General features: G+C 40.0%; 1 protein-coding gene across 4 annotated transcripts in view; it reads left to right on the top strand.

Annotated features, from left to right (window-relative positions):
- ATP2B1 (ATPase plasma membrane Ca2+ transporting 1) overlaps nucleotides 1-19,235 on the top strand; it is a 105,332-nt gene extending 86,097 nt beyond the window's left edge. For 2 of the 4 annotated variants that reach the window (XM_038756024.1, XM_038756025.1), the window contains exons 13-22: nucleotides 2,102-2,281; nucleotides 2,367-2,454; nucleotides 3,190-3,296; nucleotides 9,338-9,529; nucleotides 9,732-9,945; nucleotides 10,204-10,415; nucleotides 11,728-11,835; nucleotides 13,379-13,561; nucleotides 13,924-14,010; nucleotides 18,602-19,235. In XM_038756024.1, coding sequence (XP_038611952.1) covers nucleotides 2,102-2,281; nucleotides 2,367-2,454; nucleotides 3,190-3,296; nucleotides 9,338-9,529; nucleotides 9,732-9,945; nucleotides 10,204-10,415; nucleotides 11,728-11,835; nucleotides 13,379-13,561; nucleotides 13,924-14,010; nucleotides 18,602-18,913 — 1,683 coding nt within the window. In that variant the 3' untranslated portion in view covers nucleotides 18,914-19,235. Of the gene's footprint in view, nucleotides 1-2,101; nucleotides 2,282-2,366; nucleotides 2,455-3,189; nucleotides 3,297-9,337; nucleotides 9,530-9,731; nucleotides 9,946-10,203; nucleotides 10,416-11,727; nucleotides 11,836-13,378; nucleotides 13,562-13,923; nucleotides 14,078-18,601 lie in introns of all 4 variants that reach the window. The other 2 variants (XM_038756027.1, XM_038756026.1) reach the window with 2 other exon arrangements.
- The last annotated feature ends 400 nt before the right edge of the window (nucleotides 19,236-19,635 follow it).

Raw genomic sequence — 19,635 nt, 5'->3', positions numbered from 1 at the left:
TCAGAGGGAGAGCAACAGAAACTTTGCTCCTGATAATAATGTCCCTCCAGGGGAAGTGTGGGGTGGAGGAGCAGTGTACACTTAGATGTCATTCCCCCCAGCAGCTGGTAATCTTCAAGTTGTTGTTGCTCTAAGCATCCTCATTCATCACATTAGTACCTGCCTCTGTGTCAAGAGACGACAGAAAAAGCATTTCTTTTGGTTACAGTTTAGAACTCTGGATTTGACAGAAGGGCACAGTAACCTTTAAATAGGTAACTTTACTAGAAAAATGGTTTATCTTCCCTGTCCAGTGCTGTGCCTCGAGCAGTGGCACTGCAGGGTGCTAGGAAGAACAGCATGATGGTGGTTCTTCCTGACAGTCATTCTGAGTTAGAAATATAATATTTTAATAGCTCTGAAATTTTCTTCCAATAGCCTTCTTATCCATGCATACATCCAGACACTTCTTAAAAACTCACGATATCTTCTACCTACACAGTTTCCTTATACATTAAGAGAATTTTTGTACATTCTCTGTGAAGGGATAGAGCACCGGCTTGTAAATCAGAAGGTCATGGGTTCTAATCCCGGCGCTGCCACTTGTCTGCTGTATGGCCTTGGGCAAGTAACTTCACTTCTCTGAGCCTCAGTTACCTCATCTTTAAAATGGGGATTAAGACTGGGAGCCCCATGCGAGACAGGGACAAAGTCTAACTCGATTTGCTTGTATCCACCCCAGCACTTAGTACATTGCCTGGCACATAGTAACTGCTTAACAAATCATATAAGTATATTGTTGTTTTTATTAATATTGTTATTAATGAGTAGAAAATCCTTGTCTTGGATTTGAGCCTCATTTATTATCAAAGGAAAGTCACCCTGAGGGCTTCTTTTCTAGTGGTGTTAAGTATTTATTGTGGGCCAGGCACTGTACTAAGCGCTTGGGTAGATACAAGACAGTCATGTTGGACACAGTCCATGTTAACCAATGAATTGTATTTAATCAATCAGTCATATTTATTGAGTGCTTATTGTGCAGATAACTGTACTAAGCACTTTGGAGAGTACAATATAACAGAGTTGATGGACAGCTTCCTTGCCCACAGTGAGCTTTTATGGGGCTCACAGTCTTAAACCCCATTTTACAGATGAGGTAACTAAGGCGTGGAGAAGTAAAGTGACTTGTCCAGAGTCACACAGCAGACAAGTGGTAGAGCCAGGATCAGAACCCAGGTCCTTTTGGCTCCCAGTTCTGTGCTCTATCCACTATTATTTATCTCCCTTAATACCTGTTCCAGGAAATCAGTTGCTTTTCAAGATTGTGTATTCTTGCAAATGATCACAGATCACTATGTTGTTCTGTTGGGGAAAGAGTACTCTCAGATGCAAATTTTAAAAATCTGTCCCTTCACCCCATTTGATTTAGATGTGTGGCTTGCATGGTTGCTTTTGTTTATACAACTTGCCAGTTTGTTAGTTATTTCACAGGGTCTTAAATATCAAATTTCCAAAAGGCCATTTTTTACCATTTGAGATTATTGTACTAAAACAACATTGTGCCTTGTGGCTACTCTTACTTTACTACTATTACTACCACCACCACGGTCAGGCAGTAAGGCCGATCCCCAGCCTTACTATTCCTCACCTTTCTGTGCTTTCTTCTGTGTAGGGTGTCTTTATTAGTGAAAGTAACAGGATGAGAAGGAGTGCAGAAGGCAACAAAAATCAACAAAAACATTTCAAGGCGATGAATTTTAATTTTAAAATTTCCTGGGAACAGCACCCATAGTCTGTGAAGGCGTACTCTAGTTTCCATGTGAACATTTTAATGTCCCTACTATTTCAAGTGGCTCTTGGGAAATTCTAGTGGAGATCATTGTTCAAAATAGCCATTTGTACGTTTTTGCCTTTGAGTTCAAGAAAAATCAGAGCAGTTTCCCTAGGAGGAACGTGTCACGTTCATAATTTACCGTAAGATGAAACTGTTGTTAGCCTACTTAATTATAGGAAGCATTAACTGAGTGTCAATTACAATAAGAATGTTTTCTTGGTAATCATAGTCATGCTAGGTATACATAAAATAATAGGAAAATAACATAAATCTTTTCCATGCAAACAGGTTCCAGATGCAATAAAAAAATGCCAGCGAGCTGGAATCACTGTTCGAATGGTCACTGGTGATAACATTAATACTGCTCGTGCTATTGCTTCAAAATGTGGTATTTTAAATCCCGGTGAAGATTTCCTCTGCCTAGAAGGCAAAGACTTCAACAGACGGATACGAAACGAAAAGGGAGAGGTAATTTGATTCTTGTCTTCCGTCACTTTGCTTGGTTTTCATTTGGTCTTCATTAGATTTGTTTTAACTTGAATAATATTTTCAGATTGAACAAGAACGAATAGACAAGATTTGGCCAAAACTTCGCGTCCTTGCAAGATCTTCTCCTACTGACAAACACACCCTGGTCAAAGGTAAGTTAGAAGTGGTTTATACCCGGGCTGACTTTCCATCTGTAATAGAATCTGAGTAAAACTCTCCCATTATGTTCTGGACTATTCTTTGTTAGCAAAAACGGTTAATAAAGTTTGCAGAAAGGAAATCCTGTCAGAGAACATGAACCCTGCTGTTAAATTAGCTAGTTGTATTAGGATCCATGTTTTCATTTTGTAATCTGAGAATAAGATGGTATAAAAATTAGCCTGTTCTGGTTTATCTTGCTCTATAAATAGAATCACTTTGGTAGGAAACAGTTTTGCTTGTGGCACTGGAAATGGTGTGGTAATACTATACTTCCCCACCTCTGCCTTAATCTTACTGTACTACCCTTACAGTGCTTAATAGTTCTTGGCATTTTCATAACTATATAGAGTAAAATAGAGTAAAACAATCATTGGCGAGGTTTATAATAGCGGCAGACCTTAAAGTAATATAGTAGTCTGAACTGAAAAGTGTCTTTATCTTGTGTTTTCGAACCTTCTACTATCTAAATCATTAATTCCTAATGAACCAGTGATTACTGTAATGTGAATTTCACTTGTCAGTTTGAACAAAACCTCCCCCAACGAATAAGTAAAGTTTAACCCTGAGAGCCTCTGTCCAAAGGATCAGGGGAGTAGGGTGTTTTGTAGTTCATACGGGAGATGTCCCTGAAAATTGAATGAAGTAAACAGAATGCTTAAGTGCAAATATTTGAACTTTTATTTTAGGTATAATTGATAGCACTGTCTCAGAGCAACGCCAGGTTGTAGCTGTAACTGGTGATGGTACCAACGATGGCCCGGCCCTGAAAAAAGCGGATGTTGGATTTGCTATGGTAGGAGTTCAATACTTTATTAGTCATTTTTAAACTAATCTGCCAATTGATTTTTTTTTAACATTTAGGATGTAAACAAAAATGACTGATCATTACTTTTTCAGTATCAAAGAAACAGTGAGGGAGAACTGAGACTACTGCTTCCACCTCCAACTTCCAAGCCCCTTGATCTGTCAGTCTCAATCAGTCAAGAAGATTGAACTGGGGAAAGAACTTTAATTTAGAAACGGATGAGGCAGGTGTCGATGAGTCTTTGCCGAAGGGTCTATTCAGGGCCTTGAAAATGTTAGATAAACTGGTCAGAACTTTCTAGAAGATCTGTTCATTGCTAATGGCTTAATATCAGCCATTGGGTGGGGAACTTGGGTGGGAAAGGATTTACTTATCTGTGTCAGTTGGCCCAGATATCAGACTTATGTGAGTGGTAAATTAGACTATTCCTATCTCAGCGGTGGTTGTAAACCAGGGTAAGCTATTAAACAATCCTGACTGTGTGGCGGGGTATTTATTGAATGCTTAATCTGAGCCGGGCACTGTACTAAGAGCTTGAGAAAATAGAATATAATAGAATTGGTAGATGTGTTCTCAGCCTACAAGGGAGATTACAGGGCAGGGACAATGTTTACCAACTGAACTGTACCCTCTCAAGTGCTCTGCTCAATAAATACCACTGATTTTTTTTAGACTATCGCTTTAATTTTCTCAGCCACACTAATCAGTCGATGTACTCTTAGTTGTCTAGGGACTTTGCCGAGCAAGTTTGAACATAGAAAAGTCTCTGGAGGTTTAGAAAAACTGAGTCTGTCAGTATTCATTGGGATAAAAATAGACATAGTCTTCTGGTAGCTAATGTTTTACAAAATCTAGTCTGTGATGGATTGCTACCTCTACACTTGTTTCATGTGCTATCTCCCTTCCTCCCTTTTTTTTTTTTTTACCCCCTCCCCCTATGGAAATTTGTTGAAACTAGTGGGCATCATTGTATTTAGGAGGACCTTGATACTAGTTTTCTTATTACAAATATATATCCATGTAATTTTCTTAGTTACATATTGTATGTCACCAGGGTGAAGTTTGGAATGCTACCCAAGCCAGTTAAACCGTTAGCTATTGAATGTAAGAATTCTGTGACTCCTTAGGCATAAATTGCCATGTTTTCTGCTTGATTCAGGCTCATCATAGACAAGATACCAGCAAAATCGTTTTGAATTTATGGCTGTAAAACATAGCAAATCTTAAAGGTACAGGCTCTTATAGGTGATTATTTTATCTTCCTACATAGAGTAATTACAGCTAAAGTTCTTCTTACCAGAATTTATTTTTGCAAAGACCTAGAGAAATATCATTTTTATAATACAGTAAATGTGTTTTTTTAAAACTAATTGTTTTTTCCACATCCCCTTTTCACAATTTTTTAAAAAAAGAAAATATTGACTAATTTAAATATCTGACATAGTTTCACTAGCCAAAAGACAGTTTTAACATTGAATTTGGATTTATTTTATGTATTTGGAAGTGATCTAATAGACTGGGAAAATATCTCCTTTTAAAAACTAGAAAATGACACCGGTGGAGATTGTCGCTCTCTTAACACATGACTACCTTTAATGATGAAATAGATTGAAAGCATCCTCCCTGGTGGCAGATGTTGTACTCCTGTCCACCCTGCCCATCTCTAAATTACTCTAATAGGTGATAGTGGAGCAACAGCAGAAGTTTTGGCAGTGCCTCCAAGCTAGCAAATCCCCAAAGGTTTTAAATAGTCTTGATGAAGTGCCCAATTCAAGCATAAGTGCCCACGCTTCGTGGATGCAGTGAGCACCATCACCCTTAAGTTTGGTACCAGTAGGAACCACCATGAACTCATCCCCACCCTTTGGATTTGGGAAACGGATCAGAAGAGAGGCCAAGAGGGCAACTCCATTCCTTGCATCCTTCTGGCAGAAGAAGGAAGGTGTCAAGAATGCCACCCCGTATTTCCGGGCCTGAGCTTGTGGTGGGCAGGGAATGTGTCAGTTTATTGTTGTTGTAGCGTACTCTCCCAAGCATTTAGTGTAGTGCTTTGCACACAGTAAGTGCTCAGTACATACGATTGAATAATTGAATGAATTAGGTGCTTCTGCCCGTCGTGGGCAAGGAATGTGTCTGTTTTCCCAAGCGCATAGTACAGTGCTCTGCACACAGTAAACGCTTGGTAAATATGATTGACTGACTGACTTCAGTCAAATCTGAATCTGGTGGCATTCAGATGCTCTCCAGAACTCCAGAGCCATGGTTGCAGTGTTCTTCCCGAGAAATAGTGTGGCCACCGTTGAACCAGGATCCGTGGCCCTGAAGCTGGGTTGTTGCCGCCACTATTGCAGCAGCAGTAGCTTTGGCCGTTATGGGCAGATCTGGTCCGCGGATCCCAGCCTAAGAATGGCGGCAGTGAGAAGCAGCGTGGCTCAACGGAAAGAGCACGGGCTTGGGAGCCAGAGGTCATGGGTTCTAATCCCTGCTCTGCCACTTTTCAGTTCTGTGACTTTGGGCAAGTCACTTAACTTCTCTGGGCCTCAGTTACCTCATCTGTAAAATGGGGATTGAGACCGTGAGCTCCACGTGGGACAACCTGATCACCCTGTATCCCCCCCAGCGCTTAGAACAGTGCTTCTCACATAGTAAGCGTTTAACAAATGCCATCATCATTATTATCATGACAATTGTGTGGCCCCATCTGGGCAGACGGTTTCGGGCAAGGGGAGCTATTCAATCAATCAATTGTATTTATTGAGCGCTTAATGTGTGCAGAGCACTGTACTAAGCGCTTGGGAAGTACAAGATGGCAACATATAGAGACGGTCCCTACCCAACAGTGGGCTCACAGTCTAAAAGGGGGAGACAGAGAACAAAACCAAACATACTAACAAAATAAAATAACTAGCCCATGCCTGGGGAGGACCAGACACTCAGTGGAGGAGAGAGTGGTCCTCCTTTTATATTTTATACCATTTGTTTCCTCTCTTCCCTGTTGCTCTCTTTCTCTCTCCTTTCATTCTCCTTTTCCTCCCTCACTTATGCACTTTTTCATACTGCTCCCAATGGAACCTTGCTCTCAATATGCACCCCCCACAAAAAAAAAATTCAAAAGGAGAAGTTGGTGCCCTAACTCAAGGGCAAGGAAAAATATTTTCTTGCTAACCAGCAAAAGGAAAACATATTTTACCACTCTCCCGAAGTCCCCTTTGTAGGATGCCCTATGTAGATTTTAGACAGCCCATTCTGATATCCCCCAATATAGTGGGTAGAATTAGGCTCAGTGAAGCAAAGAAGTTAGGTACTTAAAAGGGTTGCATCGTTCATTGGTTTCAGTAGCCTTTTATAAAGTACAAAATATTCAGTTTCAACCTTGATGTTTTTAATGCAATTGGTGTCTCACCAGTTTGACTTTTAACAAAGATAGTCTACTCTTTGGGGGAAATAGTTACATTTTTTAGCTGCATTTTAAAGAGACTGTGCAGACTGTTTAATAATTATCATGCGGCACCATCTGGTGACTAATCAAGAATCTTACTGCCTAAAGGAGTAATAAGTGCTAATTGTCGAGGGATTTTAAAGCACTTGACATACACCAGAGCTCTCCACTTTGTGCTTAAATTAGTTTCACCAAAACAATGACAATGAGACCTCAGTTGCAGTGGTGTCAATTAGGCATATTCGAGTGCTTAGAGAAGCAGCATAGCCCAGTGGAAAGAGCACGGGCTTTGGAGTCAGAGGTCATGGGTTCAAATTCCGGCTCCACCAATTGTCAGCTGTGTGACTTGGGCAAGTCACTTAGCTTCTCTGTGCCTGTTACCTCATCTGTAAAATGGGGATTAAGACTGTGAGTCCCATGTGGGACAACCTGATCACCTTGTAACCTCCCCAGCGCTTAGAACAGTGCTTTGCGCATAGTAAGCGCTTAATAAAAATGCCATCGTACTGTGTGCAAAGAACTGTGTTAAGCACTTGGGAGAGTATAGTGTAACAGAGTTGGTAGACATGTCCCCCTGCCCACATTGAGCTTACACCTAGAGGGGGAGACATATTATTAATATGAATAAGTAAGTTATGGCTATGTACGTAAGTGCTGTGGGGCTGAGAGGAGGGTTGAATCAAGTGTGCCAATCCAAGTGTAAGGATGATGCAGAAGGGAGTGGGAGAAGGGCTTCACTGGGGAAGGCCTCTTGGAGGAGATGTGCCTTCAGTGAGATTTTGAAGGTGGGTAGAGTGATCATCTGTGAAGAGGAAGGGTGTTCCAGGCCAGAGGCAGGACGTGGGCGAGAGGTTGGCAGCAAGATAGACAAGACTGAGGTACAGTAAGAAGGCTGGCAGGAGAGGAGCGAAGCGTTCTGGCTGAGTTGTAGTAAGAAAGCAGCGAGGTAAGGTAGGAAGGAGAGGGGCAAGGTGACTGAGTACTTCAAAAACAAAGGTAAGGTGTTTCTGTTTGATGTGGAGATAGATGAGCAACCACCCCGGAGGTTCTTGAGGAGTGCGGAAAAATGAACTGAATGTTTTTGTAGAAAAGAGATCCGGGCAGCAGAGCGAAGTGTGGACTGGAATCGAGAGAGATAAAAGCAGGCAAGGAGGTCAGCAAGGAAGCTGATGCAGTAACCAAGGCAGGCTGGGATAAGTGCTTCGCTTAATATGGAAACAGTTTGGATTGAGAGGAAAGGGTGGATTTTAGCGTTGTCGTGAAGGTTGAACCAAAAGGATATGGTGACAGAGTGAATATGTGGGTTGAATGAGAGATGAATCGAGGCTAATGCCAAAGTTACAGCCATGTGAGACAGGGAGGATGGTAGTGTTACCTACAGTGATGGGGAAATTCATGGGGAGGCAAGGTTTGGGTAGGAAGATAGGGGAGTTCTCATTTGGCTATGTTAAATTTGAGGTGTCAGCAGAACATCTGAGTAGAAATGTCTTGAAGGTAGGAGGAAATGCGAGATGGCAGAGGAGGAGAGAGATCAGGGCTGGACATGTAGATTTGGGAATCAGCCACATCGATATGGTAGTTGAACCCATGGGAGAGTATGAGTTCTCCAAGGGGTGGGTGTAGGGGGAGAATAGAAGGGGACCCAGAAGCTCTTAATTCACTATGATCATCAAATATTTGTCATTAGAAATAAAGATCAGTCCTATAAATGATTCTTGTTAAGCACTTACTATGTATCAAGTACCCTCTAGCTCCGTGTAAACTCCTCCTCTAGATTGTAAGCTCCTTGTGGGCAGGGAGCATATCTACCAACCAACAATGTTATCCTGTACTCTCCCAAGCACTTAGTACAGTGCTCTATACACAGTAATCGCTCAATAAATACGATTGATTGATTGTGCTAACATCTGGGGTAGAGTCAAGATAATCACACTGGACAGTCTGTCCCAAACAGAGCTCACACCCTAAGAGATCAAGAGAGCTAGTAGTTAATCCTCATTTTACAAGTGCGGGCTGAGGCCAAGAGAGGTAATGTGACTTGTCCCAAGCCATACAGCAGGTGAGTGGTGGGGCTAGAGCTACAATCCATGTTTCTGATCTCCCAGCTCCTTGCTCTTACCACCAAGCAACATTGCCTCCCCAAACAAAGTGATGAAAACTGTGTAACGAAATAGTTGAAGCACCTATGACAAACTAGCTCCCCGTAGCCAAACATATCCTTATTTTCTCACTTGCAGGTAGTTCTTCCCGCACGACTCCTCTTTACTGTCTTTCTTCCTCTGTTCATCCTTCCGTCACTCTCTAGCCCATCACACTCTCTAACCCATCACACTCTAACCACGGTTTAATACCTTGACTGCTACCCGAGCCCAGAGTGTCCCCCATTCCTGCCTTCAAATTGAAGTTCTGATCATTGGCAATGTTATGGTTCAATGTGTGTTTGATATAGATTGCAAAACTAAGTTTTTCATTTATAGCCATCATAACCTTAGTTTACCCTTCTGAGTGTTTAAAAGGATTGTGTGGATTAAATGTAACTGTTTTCTCTGGTAAACGTGTAAGTTGATGGGTCTTTTTCTGCAATCCACAGGGTATTGCTGGAACCGATGTAGCTAAGGAAGCTTCTGATATTATTCTCACAGATGACAACTTCACAAGCATCGTCAAAGCGGTTATGTGGGGAAGAAATGTGTATGATAGTATCTCAAAGTTCCTTCAGTTCCAGCTTACAGTGAACGTAGTCGCAGTGATTGTTGCCTTCACGGGAGCCTGCATTACTCAAGTACGTGCTAATATACACTCTCTTCCTCAAAAGCGAAAAATACTTCCTCTAAATTCCAAAAATATCATGCGTGAGGTCATCTAGTAAAGACTAGTTATTCACGAAATTTGATAATCTTGTTCAGCTATGAAGAAGCTATTAAACAAATTGCTTCGTCCTGAGATACTTTTGAATATCTATTAGGAAACCTATCTTTTTCTAGGATTCCCCGCTTAAGGCTGTGCAGATGCTGTGGGTAAATCTCATTATGGACACACTAGCTTCTCTGGCCCTGGCAACTGAACCGCCCACTGAATCTCTCTTGCTTCGGAAACCATATGGCAGAAACAAACCTCTCATCTCTCGCACGATGATGAAGAACATTTTGGGTCATGCATTCTACCAACTTGTGGTAGTCTTTACACTCTTGTTTGCTGGTAAGAAATATTGCGATGGTGCTTCAATTAATCGTTGCTGAGTTTCAAGCTAGTGTCATCCAAGACTCCTTCATCCTCTGCATTTTTAAAGGAACTTGAAAACTCGATTCTGTTCTTAACTCTCCATTTTGCCTTCCTTTTCTTGGTGTTTGAGATTAGATGGTCAAATTTAGTTGTATTCGGGTTGTTTTTTTTCGAAAATGGGATAAAAGTACTCCAATGGGCTCTAAGAAAATCATAACTTCATCATTCCCGCAGGTGAAAAGTTTTTCGATATTGACAGTGGAAGAAATGCGCCTTTGCATGCTCCACCTTCGGAACATTACACTATCGTTTTTAATACCTTTGTGCTAATGCAACTCTTCAATGAAATAAATGCTCGAAAAATTCATGGTGAAAGGAATGTTTTTGAAGGAATCTTCAATAATGCCATCTTCTGCACTATCGTTCTAGGCACATTTGTGGTACAGGTCAGTAGTTGCCATTATGAATGTTTAAAATGTGACGATTATGATGGAGGTATTTGCTTGGTGTGCTCTTCTGTAAAATACTTAGCTGTCAGTCCTAGTTTAAATTTCTTACATAATGTCTGTGTTCGACTTGTGCGCACGCAGTTCTTCTAAAACAGGTTTTTTTTATGCGGTAACCCACATTAAGGAAAAAGCACATTGTAATACTAACCGTGGTGGATGCCAGATTCAGCCACTTCTTCCGACTCTACGTCTTGCTACATCCAAGCAAGCTCGTGTTCAGAAGAATCTGACCAATTTCTGCCATTGTCCTCTAGCCAAATAAAACTACGTGTTCTGGCAGAACCGAATGTATGTAGGGTAACATTGGGCATTAAAGGTACAGATGGAGGAAAAAAGTTTCGCCTTCCAATGCCACCTTTGGTACTGTGGAGGATAATGTTTTATGAACGTGGAATCACAGTGCACGTTCTGTAAAGCGAGTTTTCCTTAATGTGGACTTCACCAGGAATATAACCCCTGACTTTTAAGAGAACTCATGGTAAAATAAAATTTGTAAAATCTTCCACAGATCTGCTGCAAATAATTATTTACATTGCAAAAATTGTGGATTTTTCTTCTGATCATAAGAAGTATATTTTTATATTCTGGGATGGGTGTCTGTAACTGAAAATGGAAAATTGTCGTGCATCATATATTTTTAGTGTTAAGCATACATATCGGGTAATAAGTGCTCAAACTGCTAAAAAGTATTGAGGTTTGGTGACTCATGAATTTCATTGCAAAGCACAGAATTTGCAGTGAAAAGTAGAATGTCAAGTCTATTTTAAATTTAGGAAAGAACAGCTATTGGATATTATTTAAGAAAACGATAGTTTAAAGGAATTGATTTTTCATTTATTTTTAGACTGCGTAGGTAAAATGTGATTAGAGAAAAAATTTAATACAAATTTGACCTTATTTTAACCCCAGAATTTAATTTTCAACTGCGTTACAGAAGTGGTAATTGAAGCAGGATGCTGTAGTTTTTTTGAATCATTATTGTTAAGAAAGTTTACCTATTTAGACACATAGGCACATTGCCTCTTTGGGCTTTGCTGCTTCATGGAGAGGACGTACAAAAGAAAAGCCTTTTTTTTTTTTCTTGGAGTTACATAAAGTTGGAGGTTTTTTGGAGTTCCATAAAGAAAATTATTAAATTGGTACTTAATCATTGCATTTGGTAATAAAGAGTTTGTGTAACATATCAATGTTATTATAATTTTTTAAAAAATCTGAAAGTTGAATATATATTTACTCCATTTTCCTTCAGATTGTTATTGTACAGTTTGGTGGAAAGCCATTCAGTTGTTCAGAACTTTCAGTGGAACAGTGGTTGTGGTCAATTTTCCTGGGAATGGGAACCTTACTCTGGGGCCAGGTAAAAAATTTACTTTTATATATGCCGTCTCAGTTTTATGTGCCAAAATTTCTAATGGAACTGATGTATTCAACGAAAAAGTTCTATAATTTGTCCATACTTCAGCCAAGCAGGATCACCTATGTCTTCGATATGTTGAATAAAGATGTTTAAAGAGTGCATGTAATTAGCAATTCAGCTTGAACACATTTTATTTGCATGCACAACTAACACAGTGCGTATTGGTTGTGTGGCATAAAATTAGTCAAAGAATTTTCTTGGCAGCACGTACACAGGACGGTACTGGATTCTGCCACTCGAGCACCAAAGTATGTTTGGTGATAAGTATAGAAATTGAATCAAGAGGGTTATTGTGTTCTCGGGTGGCAATTGCACAAAGAGTAGCCAAAAAAGTGCCATATTCCACCCGAAGTAGGAAGAGCATCAACAGGACAAATTGAAAAAACACTTTAAGGACTTTCAGACTTTAAGGACTGACAGAACTGTCAGAAATTGGGACATGGGTATAGGTTGAGATAGGCTGGCCTGTTGAAGATAGTCAAAAACAGCTTCAGGCTTCCAATTGTATATGCACGCTAAATGTTGCTGAGGAGCTTTTTTTTTTCTAAATAAATGTCTAACCTGCAGAAAGTAATATTCATAGGTTAGACTTACTGGTGCCTTTGATGTTAATACATTTATATCGCACTTAGATGTTTTTGTGATTTCCATAGTGGTGACTGAATCATTAATCTCCCTTCTGAGAAGGAGACCTGAACAGGTTTTGAAGGCTGTCTCCAAAAAAAGGGGCTGCGCACACCTAAAGGTGCCATCCTAGAGTCGTGAGTGAGGAGATGGCTTGTTCCCATAGGAAGCATAAATTGGCTGACTCTTTCACAACCCAGGGCACCTCCCTGATTGCTCTGAATTCTATAATAAGCTTGCCCTTGTCACCAAATGCAGGAGGGGGTTGCCCTCTTTGTCGCTCTAGGGAGCGTGTTTCTATCCCACTCTAGAGAGAAAACTTGTCAAGCACTCGAAAATACTGTTCCTCTTCAAGGGCCCTCCATTGTAGTTTAGGTAAACAGGAAATCCCCTTCCTTGCTTTATGTCTCTATTTTACGATGAATATAATTTTCCATTGTGTCCTCAACACAAAAAGCACTTTTTTTAGAGGTTGGTCAGTTAAGCGGCGAATCCAAGTTTATTCAGATCATTTGGAACCAGATGTTCCCAGCCTACATATTTAGAACTCTCTAACTATTACACGACACGATATGAAAAGAATATGAAATAATTCCAGACAGTTAAAAGTTCATCTGGCTGAATTGCATTTTCTTATCTTTTGCCAAAACTCAAAATAAATAAATCAGTACGGTGATTTTTATTCTAAGCGTCTGAATGCCGATGGATCAAATGGGCAATAGAAATTGTATTTTTAAACTCAACATTTGACCTTTCAGATCTGGAGTTCAATTTTTAAATCATTTCTCCTTCATAATGCTTCACTCTATGGGAACTTGCTGTTAGGACTCAAAGGCTTTTTTTAACCCCTTTTTTCCAGCTCATCTCAACTATTCCAACCAGTCGGTTAAAGTTCCTTAAAGAAGCTGGTCACGGCACACAAAAAGAAGAGATTCCAGAGGAGGAATTAGCTGAAGATGTTGAAGAGATAGATCATGCCGAAAGAGAATTGCGTCGTGGCCAGATCTTATGGTTTAGGGGTCTGAACAGAATACAGACTCAGGTATGGTCTTGGAAGAAATTTAGGAGGTTATGGAATTAGGCGGTAGATGTTTGGGGCTCGGGAGGTGGGAAATTCCCCCTTAAGCTTTCCCTCGCCCCGCATATCCCTGACCCAACATTCCTAATTTTTGTGGTGGTGTAACATGAGTGAGTGAGAGAACTTTTAACCAGTGGATGGTGTGGTGTGGGGTGTCCTTTAAACTCTTTATTTTCTTGAGCTCTAAATGTGACTGTTGCTTCTTTATCTGCTTTATAAAAAGTGCCTTTTTCTTTACTTTTTCTGTGTTATAGATGGGATGGTCCTTTCTCTTGTTCTCTCTCTCTCTTGCTGAGCAAGCTATCACAATCTCTGATTCCTTGCAGATGGATGTAGTGAATGCTTTCCAGAGTGGAAGTGCCATTCAGGGGGCTCTAAGGCGGCAACCCTCCATCGCCAGCCAGCATCACGATGTAACAAATATTTCTACCCCTACACATGTAGTGTTTTCCTCTACTACTGCTTCTACTACTGTGGGGTGTGAGTGTGTGTTCCTAAGTGCATGAAATTAACATCTCCTACTCCACACAAACCTAACGTTGGTCATTTTCTCCTTAGTGTTTCAAATCATTGTCCAGGCTTTCATTCAGCTTCCTTTTCACAAAGTGAATTGAGCCCTCTCCTGGTTTTTATTGTTAAGAGGGTTAGAGGATGGGTGGGACAGCCATTAAGTAAGGGATCGGTCAGCCTTGGACCTGTGCCACGTCTTCGGGCCTTGTGTTCTTGTTAGCCACGGATTAGTAAAGCTGCTGTAAATTTTCAAGTATTTGCCTTTGAAGGTGTTCATACCGTGTTGTTCCAAGAGGCCTATGATCTGAAATTGGTCCAACAACGTTTAAGATGAGCGTTTTCTGGGCCTTCCAGGTTTTTAAACGCTTTGTTCAATTTTGATAAAAGTGTGGACAAAAACAGCAAGTTATATGATTACACGTGTTGGACTGGTTTGGGATTTTTCATAGGTGTTCTTTCAGAACTTCAGGGTTTCGTGATAGTAATATGTGTATTTTTTGTTTAAAATTGGTACAATAGACCAGGAGTGTTGTGTTTTCAGGGTGAAAAGACTCATGAAGAGCATTAATCATTACTCTTTTTCTGTAATATTCATTTTCTAAGTGACCTACTTTCTTGCAGGTTTTCTGGTGGTTTCAAACTCCCAAACTGTCTCCCAGTAACTTAATCTTGTCATTTTATTTCGTGTTCTAAATTGTGAGCATTAGAGAGTCATTAGGACGGTCAATGAAAGGAAATAATGAAAAGGTGAAATTATCTCAAAACTTTGAGAAATGGTTCTATTTTATATTGAACTGTATAAATCCAAATGGATTCACTGATTTCTTCAACTTAAAATGATTGAGACATGCTGTAAGTTGTGCATTGAATTCAGAATCGAGACTGTTTGAGTTCTTATTGGGTACAGATCGCCACTAGGCACTTAAGAGAACAAAAAAAAAATATGACCCCTGTCTTTGAAAAGTTTACGCTCTAATAGAAATTCCATTTAAATGAAATTCATTTGGTGATTTTGTTTTGGGGGGCTTTTTTGGTGGCTTTCTAAGTGAAATCTTGAAGGAGCAGGGTATGCCAGAGCTCAGTACTACTTTTAATATTTTCCCTACTGGGGTGGCAGCTCTTTTTTCCAAATTTAAGCATTTTGCCTTATGGCAAGAACTTTGATAGAAATGTCTGGGTTTAAGGAATTCTAAATTCTATTCCCAGTGCTATCGTTTAACTTGCTGTGATTACAAGCAAGTCAGTTAACATATTTTTCTATATCAATAAAAGTGATAATATCAGATGTTAGGTGGAATAAATAAAAAGCACTAAAATTATAAATATCTAAATTACAAAGCACTTAAAAATACTCATGCAGTATAAAAACCAAGTATTATTACCCTGATGGTTTGTTCATGTGTGTGGGTATTACTGTGATTTGGGGTTTATAAATGAATTATTTTCCTCTGGAATCAGTGTTCATGTGTGTGTCCTAATTAAACACACACACACACACACACACACATCATTTTTATTATGCTAAAGTAACCTTCTGAATTAGGACCATTATTTTCCAAAACTGCACAAAGTTCAGAGGAACCAGCGTCTGTGTGCTACAGGATCCTTTTATGGGGGTGTTCATTCTTCATGCCAACCAGTGACTTTAAAATAACTCTATTTTGAAAAGGTGGCGGAGCTAGTCAAGGATTAAAAGTGACAACCGATGTCCATGGTTGAGCAGGCCTGGCATTAGGAGAGAATAGAAGCAGGAGGAAGGTTAACTAGGGAATACAAGGAGAGGTATTTTGCCATGCCCTGTGTTTGCCAGGGGAAAGTTCTCTTAGCTTTGCTTATTTGCCTGCCTCCCTTGAGCTAGAGAACAGACTTTTTGTTAACCTCAAAAATAGAATAGCTGTGTGTAATCTGGGAAGAGCTCAGTTCTTGAGAAATAGAAAAGCCCAAGGCATATAATAAAAACCTTTGTAAGGGAGAGGAGAGATTTCCTTTTGTCTCGGGGACCTTTATGAGCACCTTTGGTTTTTCTTTCTATCTTTCTCAGGGCCTACCCACAGGAACTGCTTAGAACATAAAGGTTTCTAGTGAGCACATCTCAATTTCAGAAGTCCAGGAAGGCAGATATCCTTGTCACGGTTGTGCAGTTAACGACAGTATAGCATTGGCCAACTACCATAGCATTCTTTCCTCTGATTAACTCAGTAAGCTAAAGCAGATGGGAAGGACAATGGAAAACCTGCCCACACCGTAAAATCCGAGGTTTTAACTGCAAAGTTTGACTCCCTCAGATTCATTAATACTAAATAATTGTGGATTTGTTAAGTGTGAACTGTTATAAAAACTGCTGGAAGCACTGCGGTAGATAAAAGTTAATCAGGTCGGACGCAGTCCCCATCCCACAGGGGCTCACTTCCTAAGTAGGAAGGGAGAGCGGATATTGGCTCCCCATTTTACAGATGAGGAAACTGAGACACAAAGAACTGAAGTGACTTGCCCAAGGGCAAACAGCAGGCATTTGGCGGAGCCAGGTTTGTTACCCACTTGCTCCACTTGATAGCCCACAGAAAGCACCATCTCTGGAGCAAAATGGTGCCAAATGATTTGTATAAGTGTGTTCAAGTCTGATGACTGATGACCAAGAGGCTCTCCATTTTTCCATCCTCAAATCAGAGGTTTGGGAGGAACCCATAAAGGGACTCAACGATGCATCCCAACTGAACTCAACCTTAGCAAAAGAGTCCCTGGGATTTTTAGAAAACTCTTCCCTCCAAAAAAGATTCCACTATTACCTCTCTTTCCCCACTCGAGTAACAGATTTCATAAATGTATTCTGTCCATCTTACTGCTACTGATATCCTCTTCTAAATCAACCCCAAAGGCTTTATGCCCCAAATGCAAGTAAAAGTGTCAGTGAGACAAAGGATGGCCACTTTCAGGGATTGAAACGCCTTATCCATATTTCAATAAAGTATTTGAGTTTCTACATGTTCGAAACTTGACTATATTGTAATCTAGAAATTATCCACAAATGATTTTGTCAGTGACCAATTGTGGTTTAATGTATGCTAGATTCGTTGCAAGGATCTTGTCAGGATAAATGCCTGTATCTAAATTGCCCCAAAATTATTAGGCTATTAATTCTGACTTTTGAGAGATTTTGGATAGAAAGGAGAGGTGAAAATTTTTCTTTTGAATTGGATAGATACAGATTATTTTTCTGGTGTACTATATCTTTTCAGGTTTGTGGTAGTTTATCGTATTCAGCATTAACAAATAGTTCAAGGTCATTTCTTAAACTTTGTGACTTAGTTGACTGTTCTTTGTAGTGTGTTATAGTAGTTATTTTTCATGCAAAGTTTATTCTTAACATTCCAGAAACATTATTTTAGTGTGTATCTTCCCAGGAGTAAAGACATTGGACATTAGATTGCTTATTTGCTGTATTCTTTCAAATTTATAATTTCTCAATTTTGATGAAAAACTAGATGAAAGGGGAATAGGTTGTCAGGTGTGAGAATTATTCTTTGAAAGATTCTTTGAAGATGGAATTATTGAGTTATTTTTCCTGTGAGGCTTTGAAAGAGAGAGTCTGTCGTGTGATCTGGGAAAGCTAATCTTAATGAGATGACCTTTAAACCTTACCTAATTTTGTGTTGTTTTTTTTCTAATTATTTTTGCTTTATGCCTGCTGTGATGCATAATAACCAGATGGCAAAAATTTACTAAGTGGGAATTGTGGTCTTATGTAAACTAATTTGAAGAACTTTGGGTTTTGAGAGAGAAAACACGAGAAAGCTTACATCTGATTTCCTAAAGAAAAAGGCTTGAGAATCACCAGTATTCTTCCCATGACTCTGATCGTTCCCTGTGAGCTGCAGTGTGTAGTTATTTTCTTCAAGGTGCATTGGTCTCTTGACGGGACAGTTTATAATGTTGAGAGTAAATGGGCATATACTTGAAAATTTACAGCTGACATAAAGGTTATTTTTTGCCTGGCTTGTTTTGAGGGTATTTTTATTAATGGAGGAAAAGGGTAGTTGTCAACTCATTGTGGCTTTCAGCGTATATTTGCTTGGCTTTTTCCATAGTTGGTGACACCCTAATTCCTAGCATGAACAATAATAACTCCCTTTTGTGCTTGTCTTCATTGTTTAGCCCTTCCTGTAATTTTAGAAGGAAAACATTTGCCTGTGTGAAATTCAGTTTAAGAATTTGATAAAAAGCTATTTCATCTGGACAGTATCTCTCTGATATGGCAAAAAAATGATTACCCCAACACTACCAGATCCCCCAAGTATATAATTTTCTCGCTGTGCAGTGTCCTACTAAAATGTTCCTATTTGTTTCTTACAGTGTATTGCAAGTTCCACTGCATTACATGCAAACTCGATTCACTCATATCTATCTGTGTGTGGATTCAAACTCATAAGTAATCCTTTCCCCAGGCACCAGGCCTGCAGCCTACTGATAACCTCTCATATCCTTTGGCATTTCCAGATCCGAGTGGTGAACGCGTTTCGTAGTTCGTTATACGAGGGGTTAGAGAAACCCGAGTCCCGAAGTTCGATCCACAACTTTATGACGCATCCTGAATTTAGGATAGAAGATTCTGAGCCTCATATTCCCCTCATTGATGATACTGATGTAGAAGACGATGCTCCCACAAAACGTAATTACAGCCCTCCACCTTCTCCCAACAAAAACAACAACGCAGTGGACAGTGGAATTCATCTGACGACGGAGATGAACAAGTCTGCTACCTCTTCATCCCCAGGGAGCCCCCTCCATAGTTTGGAAACGTCCCTCTGATGGTAAACTGAATGTCAATATACTCTCAGCGTTGTAAAGAAACCAATTGAAACTGGGTCTCTTCGCACAGTGTGATGAACGAGGTGGCATCCTTGTCTTGGACTTCGACCGAAGACCTACTTGTACGAATGTAGATTTATTTTTTTAAAGAAACAAAAAAGCTTCCTGCCGGACTTGGGGCGCTTTCGTGGGGATGGGAGGGATGAACTCTGGGCAGGTAACTCGGCAGAAGCGACCCTCGGATCATCGGCTATACATTAAGAGTGATCCTGAACAGTCCTGAATGGTGTGAGCAGAGCTTTAGATTATCTCAATCCTTGGGTGGGGGGGAGGGCGGGGGGGAGAGGGCTGGGAAAGGCAACGGAATCATGGATCATTGAATCGACTCTTTAATTTCTGCTGTTGGCTGTTAATAATTTGGATTATTTATGTTTATAAATGATACAGATCTGTTTACAAGGTTTGTAGATAATCTTTTGGTTCCTGTTGATAGATGGGAAGCTTCCTTATAGATGATGCAGAGAAAAACTAGTCCTTCAAATACTGCTGTATTTTCAGGAAAAGGGTGTTTCTATTGAAACTACTAAATTTTTGCCTACAATTTACCTTGTTAAATACTGTAGATAAATTGCTGATACTGATAGCCAAATAGATGACACTAATGCTTTGTAAAAAAAAGAAAAAAAATGAGCAGTGGTGTTCTAATGAAGTTATGGCCTCTG

This window comes from Tachyglossus aculeatus, chromosome 14, assembly GCF_015852505.1.
Source record: "Tachyglossus aculeatus isolate mTacAcu1 chromosome 14, mTacAcu1.pri, whole genome shotgun sequence".
Taxonomy (NCBI): domain Eukaryota; kingdom Metazoa; phylum Chordata; class Mammalia; order Monotremata; family Tachyglossidae; genus Tachyglossus; species Tachyglossus aculeatus.
The sequence above is the reverse complement of the archived record's forward strand: the minus strand, read 5'-3'. Positions and strand labels throughout refer to the sequence as shown.